The sequence below is a fragment of the Arachis hypogaea genome, chromosome 19 (genome assembly GCF_003086295.3).
Source record: "Arachis hypogaea cultivar Tifrunner chromosome 19, arahy.Tifrunner.gnm2.J5K5, whole genome shotgun sequence".
NCBI classification, from domain to species: domain Eukaryota; kingdom Viridiplantae; phylum Streptophyta; class Magnoliopsida; order Fabales; family Fabaceae; genus Arachis; species Arachis hypogaea.
The window spans coordinates 111,446,003-111,461,810 of NC_092054.1; the positions used below are offsets into that span (position 1 = coordinate 111,446,003).

The window sequence follows — 15,808 nt, forward strand, 5'->3', positions numbered from 1 at the left end:
ATTTTTTTGTCAAAATATAAAAAAATAAATTAGCATAAATTACAAACAAAAAAGAGAATTCGTCAATAATTTTATCAAAAAAATTAATTTTTTTTCGTAAAAAATAATTACAGATAAAAAATTCATCTTTAATTAAATGGACAAAAATATTACATTTTATTAAATTATTATAGACAAATTTTTCGTCTGTAATTTAAATTTTCCGTAAAAAATATTAAAATAAAGAGAGGGTCACTTTACTCCCAATCCTTTTGGTTCACTTTTTTTTCCGGTTCTCCCATGCATTCTCTCTCCATTGAAGATGTGACTTCCTCCGCTGTCGCCGCCGCCGCCGCCGCCGCCGCTCGGTCGCACGAGCTCCTTCCACCGCCGCTCTCAATGCGGTTGCTCTTTTCGTCGTCACACGAGCTCTCTCGGCCGTGCTCTTGTCTTACGAGCTCCCTCCGCCGCCGCTCTCGCGCTGCTTCTTCTCTCCTCGCTGGAGGTTTGTCATCGTCTCTTCTGGTCGCTGTTAGTTCAGGTAGGCCTCCGCCTCCTTCTCGTCCCTAGCCCTAACCCTTCCATTGTGATTCTGTTCCGATTTCATGATCCCTAGCCCTAACCCTGTTCCTTTCCTGTTTTAGGATAAAAATTCCTGACTTGATCATTTGATGAACTTGATGTTATGTAGCAGTGATTATTTATCTTCGTATTTGCAGCTGCTATAGATTTTGGAGACTTCTTTAAAGGTCCATTGCCAGGAAAGTTTCTCAAGCTTTTAGGGTTTCTTGCCTTGTCACGTCTTGGTGTGTATATTCCTCTAGGTGGGGTTAATAGGGAGGCTTTTGTTGGAAATTTAGATCAGAATAGTTTATTAAGCACTCTGGACTCATCAATGCACAAATTGTTTTCCAGCTTCTTGCACAGGTATATCCGAAGTTGCAAGATCTTCAGAAAAGAGAAGGCGAGGCTGGAAGAAAGAAAGTTCTTCAATACACTCGATATGCGTCAGTTGGATTTGCAATTGTACAGGTCAGTAAATTTGTGATCTATGTGAACACTGCATTTTCTCTTTACTCATGTTTAGATTTAAAATTCTCATCTTTTTAAAACTCATATCTTCTTTATTCTAACTTAAAATACTCTCTTTTTAATTTTTTAAAATGTCTACTTTTCTGATGAAGTTGTTATAATCATCACTCCTGTTTTTTCATTTCAGGCAATTGGCCAAGTCCTCTTTTTACGTCCTTATGTGAATGACTTTAGTACCGAGTGGGTTCTTTCATCTATTATCTTGTTAACTCTTGTTATAATCAGAAGAAGATTCTTGATTAGACAAATCTGTTAGTGCTTTAAGAGTATAATTATTAGCTTTGAGTGTGTATATTGGCTGTTTAACTTTTAATGCCATTAATGCCTGTGCTTCCCATTGAGAACTCTATGCTGCTCATTATCTTATTTCTACGGTCTCTGACGGAGTGTTTTCTTCGTTTTAGCTGAAGCAGACATGCAGAAATTGAGTCATGCGTTAAAAGTAATTTCAAAGAATCAAAGAACATGGTTCACAGCAGCGCTTCTACAATTAAGTGCCGAAGAATATCCACCTGCTGATGCAACTGATGACAAGTTGTATTTGAAAGGTGCTACCAATAGAGGTGAGCTTGACTTTTCCCTTCCTTATATGGTGTTGGCAAAATTGGAGTGGTTTCATATTGTTGAACTTTCTTCTCTAAGCTTGTCTTCAAATGGATTCAGATGGTGATTTCTGTAGTACTTCATCAACAGGGGAGAGCTTGAAGAACATTGCTACAGGTCAATGTGATGAAAAGTCATATAGATTAGGATTGCAAATTTGCAAGAGGATCTGAAAAGAACTTTGGATTCCATATGGTATAAAGCTACAGAGATATGCCAATCGAGCCGGCTCAAGGCTTTTCTCAGGAAGCAGGGAAAGTTATCTTCGCTTTGTGTCAATCAAGGTACATTTGCACTCATGTAGCTACGATTTCTTTTTCCAACCATCTTCAAAATTTATGGCATCATATTGTAATCTCTTCCTACTATGTGGTTAGTTTCTTTTATGTTTGTTTATGTAGAAATTTAAGTTTTATGGAGTTTATTTAGGTTTTATGTTTGCAGAATTTTATTTTTTTAAATTTATTATTCTAATATTTATTCCATTAACTTCAAATGTTGAGCCATAATTTAATTATCAGAAACTAAATAAATAAATAATGGAGTCTTTTTTTTTTGGACATAAATATTGATGATTTATTCTGCCATATTGCTAAATATGCTACTTTCAGGCTGCTCTATTACTTTTCAAAATTTCACCGAAATTGCTGGTGAGCCAATTGAAGCAGAGAGGTTATATGATGTTGTTAATGTCGTGCTCTCATTGCAGGTAATAGACTCGTCTTGGCTGAAGCTAGATTATCTGAATAGTTTGAGCAAATAAATCATTGATAGATTGGTGGAAGAAGATCTTCATTTTATCTTTTTCTTTCTTGTAAAGATACCGTATCCTCTCTCTATTTAACATTTTCTTTCTCATTAATTTGTTCATTTTTTCTATTAATATTTATTTATTTATTTATTTTAAATATCTTGTTTGTCTGACTGTGATCCACGGTACATGAGCAAATAGCTTCCTTAAAATTTGTAGAAATTAGCCTACTTGAATTACACCATGTGAATAATAAAGTATGAAAATCTGCTAGTGTAGTCAAGTCTCCCTCTGCCATCTTTCCCTAAAATTCATTTCTCAATTCGTCAAGCACATGTATTTGAAGTTATGCCACAAAAGCTACAACTTTGAAATTGTTGTTTGTGAACAAAAAGTTTTGGACTTTCCTCTAGATTTTGGAATTACAACTGACGAGTTGATCCTGAAAATTGAGGAAGTTGATTTTGGATTTAGATTAGATACACACTTAGATGAATGCTTTCTCTTGCAGATAATAAATCCAGCGGAAACTTTTGGTGATATAGTTATTGATTATTGGTAAGCTATCAAATGCTTGTTCAGTATAAATTTTTACATTCCTCTTCCTAGCCCTTAACCCATCATTTGAATCTTTTATTCTAAGGTTGCAATGAAAGGCTATATCTATCAAAAAGTATGATCGTTCAATAAAATTATTACCATTCTAAGGTTGCAACTTGGAGCAAGCATGGTGAAAAAGTCAAGTTGCTACTGTTGTTTGGAGACCATGTTATCAGTGTTGATATTCGTGGCAACATGTTCTTGTGGGCATTTAAGGGAGTTATGGATCAGAACCCTTTCCCATTTGGGCACATTTTGCTTGATCAGAGTTCCTATTAATATTTATTTATTTATTTTATGCTTGCTCAGATGTGGATTTTGCATTTTCTCCCTGCAAGCGTTGTTAGCATGTATATTTTCTTTTCCTCTCTATATTGGCATTTTCTGTGTATTAATTTCATCAATTGGTTTCCCCATATATAACATGTTTATGGTGTTTGCAATGCGTTTCTTTGATAGGATCAACAAAGTAGAGAGCTTTCTCAGAACAATGTTTCTAGACGAGCCAAGAAACTTAAAGTAAAGGTATGGTTGGTGTTTCATGCTTTCTTTATTGTTGCTTAGCAGAGCTTGTGAAAGCGTTGCTTTTGCTTTAATATTCCTCTGTAAATTCTTAATGTTTTGTTTAGAGACTTAGTATGATAATTACAAAGATATATAAATGTGTGTTTTACTAGTGAAAACATCTTATGACCTCGGATACCTAAATTTGGATTTTGGTATTCTTAATCTGACTTATTTTTTATTTTTATGTTGTGATTATGCTTTCTAGTTCTTAAAGCATTCAGTTCAATAGTCATGATTAGGTCGGAAACTATATGAATTAATTGTGAGTCATAGGTCTTTGTGCTTCCTGTTTTGAATAGATTTTTCATCCCTCATTTCGTATATGTGTTTATACAGGAAGAAGAAATAAAGTTGAAGCCCGTGATTGCATTTGATTGTGGTGGGTTATTTCTCTGCGACTATTCATTCAGTTCTAATTTTGCTGAAGAAATGAAATTGAAACTGATGTATATTAATGTAGAATCTGAATTACAGTGGGGAATCCAGCCTTAAAGGCATGTGTATAAATATATAAATTGAAATGTGAGGAAAGTTGGGATGATGAAGAAGAAGCAGCAGCAGAAAGAGCAAGTGAAGTGAAATTTTGCAGATGAGATAAGTGGAATTAACACAGGATTATGTATAATTATACATTATAAAGGTAATAACAAAATCTCTTAATTAAATTTATTAATTTATTAAAATTTATTACTATCAATTTAAAAAAATTGACAAATTCTAGGTGCTAATGGATAATGCATTCTTATTATATATTTATAATTTGAGAATATTAGAATTATCATAAAAATTTGTATTATTTTATTCTCCTGATAAACAATTTTATAATCACGTTAATCATATAATTTTGTATACTAATATTGATATAGTATTGTTTCAGGTATATATTTTGCAGGCATCAAAGGATAGTGTTGAGTTGCTATTTAGTGGGTTTAAATTATTTATTGTTTATTGGAGAACTTTCTGCATTAGAATTCTTTAATAATTTGTTGTTCATTTTCTGCTGATTTTGATATGTTCTTACACAAATAACAATTTGTTGCTGGATTTAGATATATTACTAGATTATTTATAATCACATTCAGTATATATATCTGATTTATTGAAAATAGTAGATTACTAAAATCGGTTAATAACTATTTTAGAGTTAATACAATTAACACTAAATTAAGAAAAAATAAACAATGCATAACTCATTACTTTTTTATTAGTCAAATTATTATAATTTAAATTAATTTTAACAAAATAACTTAAAATTATAATTTCAATTTTATCATGTACATGCCACGGGTAATTACAATTGTAAATAAATAAAAAGAAAAGTAGTTAATTATGTCATTCTACATGTCAACCACGTATTGGTACGAGAGGTCTTAGTCCCTTTCATGAAAGAAAAAATATTAGCCTTTTCTTTACACTTTAAATTTGGCAAGAGAATAGTAACTAATGGCTTTCATTTTCTTGTTCTTTGGATAATAAGTAACTAATAATTTTTGTTATTTTAAGTGGACTAAAATTAGGCGTAACATACTTTTAGGTATCACTCAATTTATCTCTTTCATTCTTTTGTCTTTCTTTTTCATTTTTCTTTTGATTATTTTCTTTCAAGTTTTTCTTCGAGTAAAAGAGTTGTTGGACACACTTTTACGTGTGTTCATGCAACAAGCTTCGAAGAACTGAGGTTTGGTTTTGGGGATTCTCCCTTCAAAATTTTTCAACCTTACCCTTTTACATCCAAGAAAATGGAAGTAAAATAATTTAACAAAGAAAAATGATATGAATTGTAGAAACTTTTAATTTTCAATCAAATTTGTTTCTCTTGGGTTTGTTAATCAGGAAAAAAATCAAGCTTTGGAAAAAACAAAGCATTGTAGCAAACCCGAATAGTTGGGACCTTTGTCAATATTTTGTAGAGCATAATTTAAACAGAGGAAAGAAGAAAATGGATCTCTGGGCAGAATTTCATGCAGCAAGTTGGGGAAGGGAGTTTGTAGCAGGAGGATTTGGAGGAATTGCTGGGATAGTATCTGGTCATCCATTAGACACAGTGCGAATAAGGCAACAGGTCTTAAACACCGGTGGCCATGGCTCATCATCAGCATTCACCATTCTTAGAAATGCTTTGGCTAAGGAAGGACCTGCTTCTCTCTATCGTGGCATGGGTGCACCTTTGGCCTCTGTTACATTTCAAAATGCTATGGTTTTTCAAACTAATGCAATTCTCTCAAGAGTATTTGGCAAATCTGTTTCTCCTAATGACCCTCCTTCCTTCAAGGGTGTAGCATTAGGAGGAGTTGGCACAGGTGTCCTCCAGAGCCTAATTATTTCCCCGATAGAGTTGGTCAAAATTCGCCTTCAGCTTCATCGCAATGAAAAACACTTGATAGAACAACCACATAAAGGTCCTATAATTGTTGCCAAGAATGTATGGAGAAAAGAGGGACTAAAAGGAATATACAGAGGACTGGGCATCACTGTTATAAGGGATGGACCTTCGCATGGTGTTTATTTTTGGACATATGAATACATGAGGGAACAGCTTCACCCAGGTTGTAGAAAAAGTGGTCAAGAAAGCCTATGTACTATGTTGATGGCAGGTGGATTAGCTGGTGTAGCAAGTTGGATTGTTTGCTACCCTTTTGATGTTGCAAAGACAAAGTTACAAGCTCAAACACCTGATTCTTTGAAATACAATGGCACTGTTGATTGCCTTAGAAAGAGTATTAAGGAAGAAGGGTATGGAATTTTATGGCGCGGATTAGGAACTACAGTTGCTAGAGCTTTTGTAGTACATGGTGTTGTTTTCACAGCTTATGAGATCACATTGAGGTTATTATTTAATCATGAAATTATTCAAATGCAGAAAACTATTTAGGAGAATGAATTCAATCTTCTCCTTTTATTTTTTCTGGGAGATATAAGAATGGTACAATCATCATTATTAGAGTAACACGTGTACTATAATAAAAAAAATGCATATCTGCTTGCCCTAACAAATTTGTAGGTTAGATATTGAAACCATTACCACTTGTAATCTCTAAAATGTTTATTTTATTTGATAATCATTACTTTACCTAAGGTGAAGGGGAAAAAGACACTTCACATTCTAAGCCAAATAAGTTTATATTTCTCTCAATTAGTTCAAGTGAGAATAATTAATAATTAATAAAGTAAGAATAGATTAATTTTTACCTTGTACATGAAATTTATTAGAGTAAAATTCACTTCTACTTTTACTCCAACCAAAATTACCTTTGTGTTCGAAGGGAGAAAGTATTTTCTTTTTCTATTTTTAAATTAATAGAAGAAAGAAATAGGCCATGAAGATTTATGTTTTGGTCTTTTAGATATGCAGACATTTCTTTTAGCTTTTGATGAGTTCAAAGATATTTTTGGATCATAGCACAAACTTTTCTTTTCAGTCTAAACTATACGTTGATGACAACTAATAAATCAATAATAATTTTATCTACGAACATACGTTAAAATAATTTAACTTGAATAGCTTAATATTTTAATTTCATTCAAGAGGCAAAATTTTATATAAGCATCTATCTCTATATTATTATCTGTAAGAGTATGATGGAAATACAATCAAGTGAGAAATAAATGATTCAATTAAACTTACGCACTCATTCCTAGGGGTGGCAAAGCGGATCGGCCCGCCCCAACCCGCCACGCTCCGCCTAGACCCGCCACATAAACGGGGCAGATCGACCCGTCCCGCCAACTAAAATGGGTTCAAAATGCTAACCCGTCCCACTTTATGGCGAGTTGGTGGGTTAGCCCGCTTGATTTTTTTTTTAAAAAATCATTAAAATTAATAAAAAATAATAATAAAAAAATCAAATACAAATAAAAAATAGTCAAATTATAATATATTTTTTTATTATTTTTTTTAATTTTTAACTTCAATAAAATTGTTCAAAATAATATTTGTCAATAGAATCATCTTTATTTTAAAAAATAAGTCACATAATTTGAGCATATATACGAAATTGTAAAATAAAATAAATAAAGTTAATAACTCAAAAAAGAATAGAAACAAAAAATAAAAAAAAAGTGTTTAAAAATTCTATAATTATAAATTTTATAATAGTAATCACTCTTTTATTTAATTAAAAAAAAAAAGAAAAAAAAAATTATCGACCCGGCGGACCGGTCCGCCCCGCCCCGCTAATTTGGCGGTGCGAATTTGCCGGATTTTTTTTAATTTGGCGGACTTCAATTCCTAACCCGACCCGCCTTTTTTAGCGGGTTTAGCGGATTGGCCCGACGGGCTCGACCCGTTTTGCGACCCCTACTCATTCCACTATAGCCTCTATAACGATATATACATGGATGGATAATTTATACTGAGAGGAACACACACGACAAGAACTAAGTAGTTCCCTCCACACCGTTTTGTTAGGCTCCATTGGCATATGCTTAATCAAACTGTAAGCCTCGTTTACCTGACCGGTATGTCTTAAAAGATCTGCGTAACAAGTAAAATGTTTAATCCATGCTGTTAAGTTATATTTATTTGTCATCTATATAATGTAAATCTTCCCTTCATGTAGTAATGATTACAAGCTAAGAAAATTGCAAAGACAATAGAATTCGTGCTTAGACCTAAATTGCATTTTTGTGAAGAGTTCCACCCATTACAACCTTGTCTAGTCATATCATATGCAGATATCAATGAATTCCGATCAATGAATCAACATAACGAACATTCTCTTACTTTCTTGCATCATCTAGATATCTACAACTAGCATACATGTCTACTAATGTATTTTCCAATAGAAAATTTGGATACAGTTTCTTCCTCTCAACATATTGATCAATTCTCCTTCCTAACAATATAGTCAAGATCCTCACAAGCTCAAGAAACACTAGCACAAGTAATTACGCTAGGTTTCACCCCACTTTTCTCCATTTCTAAATACAATTCTACAGCTTTGCTAGGCATATAAAACTAATCTCTTGTCTAAATTCATAATATCTTCTTAACATACAGAATGTTATCAACTGGTCTGTTATTTACCACCGGCATGAGACTAGACATAAAATGACAGCTGACTCTTGTGTTAAAGCCTTTTCCCGAGAACCTTCAATGCATTATCAAATAACATCGCCGCTAGATACTTCATGTAAAAATAAAATACGCCTTGCCTTCAACAAGCAAAGACATTTCCCATACACTGGAATTAGACCGCTTCTAACAAATAGATATAAATCAAGTCGATCCTTCGGCATGTCTTTATGCGCTTGCAATTTGAAGCTTAAATTATCAGAGCACAAGCAAGATTTCAGAACACAAGGGTAAGTATCATGATCGGGACTACACCCGCCACCATTAACCATGACCTTGAAAAGAAGTAATGAATCATCAAAGTAACCAATGCTCTGTGGAATTTTTATCAAACACCTTTGCGTGCGAACCTGGATTCACCATAAGCTACATATGCCAGCTTGATCTTGCCACATTAGAAATGAATTTGCATGTTGCGCACTTATCACTCTCTCTATCCCTTTCTTCATTTTCAATCCTCTCTCCCAAAAGTTTGGATTTTTTTGCTCACATTCTTGTCACCATTGAATAACATGATGAGAGTCCACCCCATGAAATTCATCATCCTAAGTAAACGACCAAAGCCACAGATTCTAACCTCAGAAACCTGGCTCTTTATCTATACTTCCTTCACAACCTCGAAATTTTCTCCAAAGAAAGAAGTCTATTGTTGAGTGATGTGTCCATAAACAACGGTGCTAATTTCCTCGAGGTAAGATCGTTGTAGTTCATCAACACTTTATTATTCGTGGACTATCAAATTTAGAATTGGGATTTTAAAGTGAAGTTTAAAGACAAACAACAGGATTATTAAAATTGAGAGTAAAATACCCATAGTCCATAGTCGTCCCTGAGATTCGCGTAAATACTCAATGTAATCTTCAAGATCCCGATTTTTCCATTGTAGTTCACCAGATAAAACTCCGAGCACTCAAAGTGATCCTGAACATATTTTTGGTGATGAGTCATCACCGGAGCGTTGACGTGGCACCCTCCTTCCTTTTTCCCGCAAAATATCCCAATCCGTTCTCTTCTCTTCTCTTCTATTTTCTTCCTCCATCGAACCTCTCATTTCTTTTCTTTTCGTCACTGTAAAATCCTCCAAGTATAACCACTCTCTCTCCCAAAGACCGCAGCTCAATGGCGGAGGAAGAAGTTGTTGCACCTTCTGCCAGGCCTCTTCCCTCCGATTGTAAACGCAAGTTCGAAGATCTCGATTCTGAGCCTACCGAATCTAATGCCAAATCCAACCGTGACGATAACAACGTCGATGCCGCGGTTCTCGATGACGGCGACAACAAGCGCCCTCGCCTTGACGACGACCTAGGTACTTTATTCCTCTCTTTATCTCGCGCCTCACACATTTTTCATAGTGATGCCAACTTCGACTTTGCATCTGTACAATTGATGATGTAATTATCATTTTCAGCTAAATTATCCTTTATAAAATTGTTGATTTTGTTAATGATGTGGTGAAGAACAATGTTTCTGTGTTTTTTAACACCACATCCAACTCAAAACCTTAAGGTGTCGAGTTAATGGGTCTCTCATCTTATAAACTCTTCACTCTTCCTTGCTTTCTTTGATGTGGGACTAATTTCAACACTCCTCACACTTGCAACACTAACAAGAAATACAATAAAATACCTGCAATATAATTCTGGTGCCAAGATTCAGATAACTAGGGATGCTTATACAGACCCTCAAGACATGAGTAACAGCCCCAGATGGAAGAATAAGGATAGAGCGATGAACAAGAAGAAGAGATGAAGTTTATGAAAATTTGGGGATTTAGGGTTAGTTATAATGGGAAGGACCAACGGGGTATAAATTAGAAATTAGCTAGCTCAACTAGCCGTTGGACCCTTCCAGCCTGGCAAACCGAAGCCACGTCAACGCTCTAGTGATGACTCATCACCAGAAATATGCCCAGGGACCACTTTGAGTGCTCGGAACTCTATTTGGAAGACTACTATAAAAAAATCGGGATCTTGAAGATTACATTGAGTATTTGCGCGAATCTCAGAGACGACTATGGGTATTTACTCTAAAATTGACTATAGAATTTGGAATTTTGTGGAACATTTTGAATATATAAAAGATGACTTCTATGGTGACTAATTCATTCGTGTGAATAAAGTGGCTAAGGAATTTTCAGCCAATTAGAGCTTTACACGTGGAATGAATGAATTTAACTCCTATATGAGTTTGACTGATGAAAATTATTAGTTTTATTAATGACCCACAGTAAAACCAGGTAAACATGCCTAATGAACAAATCTAATGGATTAGCAAATGTGATTTGTGAAGTTTTTAATTTCTTTGAATTTCAAACACTCTCATATTTGAAATAGAAGAGAATTGAAACAGAAATCAAAAGAAAAAATAATTTTTTTTTTCTAAATTTGAGTTGAATGAATAGACCTTCAAAGCATTTGGGAAAATTAGAAGTCATTCTGAAGTTGTGCTTTGAGTTGCGGGAGGTGGGCGTAGGCCATCTCCGACGGCCGTTTCTGGAAGTGGATTCATTGAGAAAGGTTTGGGCGAAGGAGAGGCATGTTGATCGAGACGACCTCACCTGACAGCAGCAGCAGAATCTACTAAATACCGGAGCCAAGCAACGATTCCGAAGAGCAGAATCAGAATAATCGCCGGCGACTCAGAGAGAAAGAGTAGAACCGTAGGCTTTGCTCCATTGTCGCCTCTCCTCTCGCTCCTTCCCTCCCCCTTTATCTCTCTCTCTCTCTCTCGAGGTTGGAAACCCTAAAACCCTGGCTGCCGGTGCTGGCTCTCTGTCTCCCCTAGCGTCCCCCGTCTCTCCTTTTATGTGTCGTTGTTGTTCTGAATCGGTAGACTTTGGCTCCTGTTCGTCCTTTTTGTATGCTATAATTTTGGTGAGTATTTTTTGTTCTAAATTCGATGAATATGCAGTTGTTCTGAATTTGCTGAGATAGTTTTATGTCAATCTACTCTATTAGACATATGATATACTAGTTTTGTTCCAAATAAACTACACAGACATGCTTAATTTGAATATTTCAAACTAAATAAATACAATTGAAAATTAAAAACAATTATAATACTCAAGATCAAGATAATCCTATAATCAATAACCAAAAAATTGTTTCTTAGCAGCTCCTTTTGACTCTGCATCCTCCAAATAAGTGATTGGAACAAAACTAGATCCTTCTGAGTTTACTAATAATAGTACACATAATAAAAGATTTAACCATTGTCAAATTCTTGATATCTCCATTCAGAAAAATCAAATGACAAAATCTATACATTTAAAAACCAAAATAGTGTACGCTTAGCACAAACGATTGGCCAAAGTAATTTTTATATCATTTTTCAGCAATTCTCCTCCGCTCACCTGTTACCAAAAAATCAAAATTTTTTCATTGTGATGTCAGAAACCAACAAGTCAACCAATTTATATAGAACAAAAGTCATAAAGGACATCCTTGAATCATATATGAATAGTTAATCATTATAGTTGGCACTTAGTAGAAAAATTTTTTTGTTCTAAAATTTTAGAAATTTCTGCCCTTTCAACTCTCTTGAAGATTACAGAACATAAAAACAGAAAGAAAGAAAATATTACCTACACTTTCAATTTTTTTTATTGACGATATATAAATAAAAGTTAAATATAAAGGAAAGAAAGGAATAAGAGAAGATACACGGAAAGAAGATTGTGAACAACATTGATATTGGAAGAATCAATTACAAGATAAATACATTATATTTTTTTCTTTTTCTTTTATTGTTTGTTTGTAAATGAAGATTATACATTTTAAATTCCTATTAATATGTCACGGGAAAAAGAAAATCATATCAATCAATATCATAATTTAAGAACCAACCAAAATTTGGCTCAACTGAGTACAGAAAAGAGAAAAAACTATCCCAAAAAACATAGATATCATTGATAATGATATTAATTCAAGTTAAATGAGGCACTCTAACTGCTGTTTTTTTGCCACCAATGAAAAATCACAATATAGAGCTAATTCTATGATATGAGTTACTATCACACCCTTTCTCTGCATGCAACCTCCTATTATAATTATGTGTGATTAGTTTAGCCGACATTTACGATAATTTTAGTAAAAATTTAAGTGAAGATATAGATAATAGGGCACCATAGATTTGTTTAAAAATGTTAGTTTTATCTGAAATATTACCATCGTGATTTTTAAGAATGAACACTGTATAAAATATTACGTACATATAGGACTCTAACTTAAATTCAAAGAAAGTATAACAACATGCAATGGAAAAGGAATGTACCTTTTGATTAAAAAATAAAGTTTGTTGTGTATATTAGCATTTGCAATTGGAAATTGATCTTATGGAATTTATTTTTCTTAAGCATTGTGACAAGTTTCTTTGTAAAATGGAGTAGCGACATTGCTTTTTTGGTGTCTGCTTCTAAAAGTGGAGAATCTATGACGAAGGTTGTTATCCCGAATCAAGTGTGGCCTACGGAAGAAGCCTGACATAGCAAGTATGGAAGGAATTTGCACAGGTGACAGCATTACATTTTGGGACTGGCATCAAAGTCGGTCATCGGTGGATTGGAAGTTTCGCATATCAGGTTAGAATTCTAGTCATGGAATTCAACTTTATTTTTGGTCAATCTGAGACAAATGAAATCGAACATTTAAAAGAGAGAAATTTAAAAGATACATACGAATTACAAAAGAAAGCTCTATCACAGAAATGTGGATGAAAAATAGGAGTCTTACATAAGCGTTTTAGTAGCAAGTGTTTTGCTTTTGTTCCGTTTATTTATAAGATGATAAAAATTTGTCTTGAACCGTTTCTAAAAATATGTTTTTTAGATTGCTTTAAAATGAAAATAAAATAGTTTTTTTTTTTGAAATACTTCTAATTTATATCTTTTTTAATAATTTTCATCATTAATTCTTCTTTTTCGAAACTCTCAAACCACAAGGAAGAACATCAGCTAGCGTATCTAAGAGAAATCTAGCAAAGCACACAGAACCAATAACATCAAACATTCAGTTGAAATTTAACAAAAAGTTCAGTAATTCAGCAAAATCAAAGAATATCTCATACTAATATCAGTACTGGTACTTGAACTCCATAACATAATAGAAACATCCCATCTCCAAAAAAAACCTATAAAAACATAATAGAAACGTCCAAAATTTTGTTCAACATGAAGAAAAAACAGCCTGAAGAGATTCTTAAGTTAAACAGTTTAAATCAGATATGGGTTCAGGATTGTGAAAGGTTGGAAAGCAACCAGGTAAATTTGGCATATAGAAACAATGTTTTAACAAGTAATAAGATAAAAGAAGAGAAGGAGAATCGATTTTAGAGCTCCAAATAAATTGACTCTCGAACCATGATTAGGACCAAAATTAGGCTAAATTTAATATAATTTCATCATCAAAATTCCATACCACTATTAAGAGGACAGCAACATTCAATCTCTAATCACATGCAATTCAGCAAAATCCAACTCCTAATAACAACATCATTCGCTCTCTAATTTCAACAACATCCAACCTCTAATTACAGCAATTCAACAGCATCCAACAATTTAGCAAGGGTAAATTACATCGACTACAACCATAGTTCCTAAACCTTAGCATAGGTAAGCAAACAAAATTAAACTAATTCTAATCTTTTTGAGGCCTAACTCCCAAACCGCATAAAAAAAATAATGTGCAAACAAAATTCAGCTATTCAAACAATAGAACAGAAGTATAAACTTTTTGAATGCGAGAGACATGTTGCATAAATGAAAAAATCATCCAATCTATGATTAAAAAAAAAAACCCTCTGATAAACCCCAAATTTGTTGTTTATCTTGTGCTTATTTTAGGGGATTTTATCGTCTTTTTCCACATTTATTCAATGAAATAGCATGGTTTTATAATTCTCCCTTAATTTGTGCTTAAGTGTAAAAACATGCTTTTTAGGCCCTTAAATTGGTGATTTTAATTCACTTTAATTCCATTCGATGTGTTGATGTGTTTGTTAAGTGATTTCAGGTTCATAAGGCAAGTATTGGATGAAAGAAATGAAGAGGAAAGCATGCAAGTGGAGAATTCATGGAGAAATGAGCAAAATGGAGAATTGAGGGACACGCGCACGCGTCATGCACGCGTACGCGTGAGTAGAGGTTTTGCCAGCGACGTCCACGCGTCAAGCACGCGCACGCGTGATGTTCGGCACGTGACCCACTTGAAGTGAAATCGCTGGGGGCAATTTCTGAGCTGCCCAGGCCCAATTCTAACTCATTTCTGAGGGTATTTGATGCAGAATTGAAGATTGAGCAAAGGGGGAGCGCTTAGTTAGTCATGATGAGCCTTTAGTTAGTTTTCTAGAGAGAGAAGCTCCATCTTCTCTCTAGAATTAGGTTAGGATTTGGTTAATTTCTCTTAAATCTAGGTCCAAATTTTTTATTTCATCTTGTTTCCTTTATAATTTCTTGTTCTAATACTTCAACTCTTCTTGGTTCTTTTGTTAATTTCACTTTGATGCCTCTTTTATGTTCATGAATACTCAAGTTGGATATGGATCTTCTTTTAATGCAATTTGATGTTTGATGTTCTTTTATTGTTGATTTGAGTTGTGAATTTACTTTCCTTGCAATTGGTAGTTGGTAGATTTTACTATTTCTTGTCCATTTATTATGTCTTCCTTTTATGCCTTCCAAGTGTTTGACAAAATACTTGGTTGGATGTTAGAGTAGTCTTTTGAGCATTCTTGGCTTGGAAAGAGTAATTAGGCAATCTTGACTCATGAAAACCCAACTTATGTTGGTGATCTAGAGTTGTTAGCTAATATTGTTTCCATTGACTCTAATCTCTTGCTAATTCAGTTAGTGAGTTGATTAGGACTTTTGGGATTGAGATTAGCTAGTATTATTAGACTTTCTCCGAGTATGAGGATAACATGATACCTTCTTCCATCGTCAGGGATGACGTAATAAGATAAATTCTTGTTTATCATTGCATGACTAGGATAGAAAGCCTATATTCTCAATTCTTGCCATGAATGTCTCTCTTTGTTAATTTTCTTCTTTAATTGATTGCTTGATCTACTTTTCTTGTCATTTAAATTCTCGCCCATTTAATTTCTTGCCTCTTCATCAATCAAACCCCTTGTTCCTTCATAGCCAA

The 15,808-nt window shown here is 33.8% G+C and overlaps 1 protein-coding gene and 2 long non-coding RNA genes across 53 annotated transcripts; 2 read left to right on the forward strand and 1 right to left on the reverse strand.

The window, feature by feature from the left end:
- Positions 1-229: 229 nt before the first annotated feature.
- Positions 230-6,662, forward strand: LOC112776403 (mitochondrial arginine transporter BAC2). 50 transcript variants are annotated; one of them, XM_072227007.1, is made up of 14 exons: positions 233-520; positions 699-803; positions 895-1,011; positions 1,199-1,251; positions 1,476-1,634; positions 1,735-1,958; positions 2,286-2,383; positions 2,937-2,983; positions 3,069-3,244; positions 3,335-3,375; positions 3,485-3,550; positions 3,929-3,971; positions 4,053-4,232; positions 4,470-4,698. In XM_072227007.1, the coding sequence occupies exons 1-4, from the start codon at positions 280-282 to the stop codon at positions 1,237-1,239; spliced, it is 504 nt and encodes a 167-aa protein (XP_072083108.1). In that variant the 5' UTR covers positions 233-279; the 3' UTR covers positions 1,240-1,251; positions 1,476-1,634; positions 1,735-1,958; positions 2,286-2,383; positions 2,937-2,983; positions 3,069-3,244; positions 3,335-3,375; positions 3,485-3,550; positions 3,929-3,971; positions 4,053-4,232; positions 4,470-4,698. The 50 variants fall into 50 exon arrangements, with proteins under 50 accessions (XP_072083109.1, XP_072083108.1, XP_072083111.1 ...); XM_072227010.1 differs by having other exon boundaries at positions 4,067-4,232; XM_072227011.1 differs by having other exon boundaries at positions 3,134-3,244.
- Positions 6,663-8,297: 1,635 nt separating this feature from the next.
- Positions 8,298-12,050, reverse strand: LOC140181930 (uncharacterized). Its single transcript, XR_011877595.1, has 2 exons — positions 11,070-12,050; positions 8,298-10,041 (listed from the first exon to the last, which is right to left on the reverse strand). It is a non-coding gene; the product is annotated as an uncharacterized lncRNA (long non-coding RNA).
- Positions 11,086-15,241, forward strand: LOC112779372 (uncharacterized). Of its 2 annotated transcripts, none has more exons than XR_003190671.3 (3): positions 11,086-11,539; positions 13,054-13,245; positions 14,675-15,241. It is a non-coding gene; the product is annotated as an uncharacterized lncRNA (long non-coding RNA). The 2 variants fall into 2 exon arrangements; XR_003190672.3 differs by having other exon boundaries at positions 11,400-11,539; positions 13,106-13,245.
- Positions 15,242-15,808: the final 567 nt, after the last annotated feature.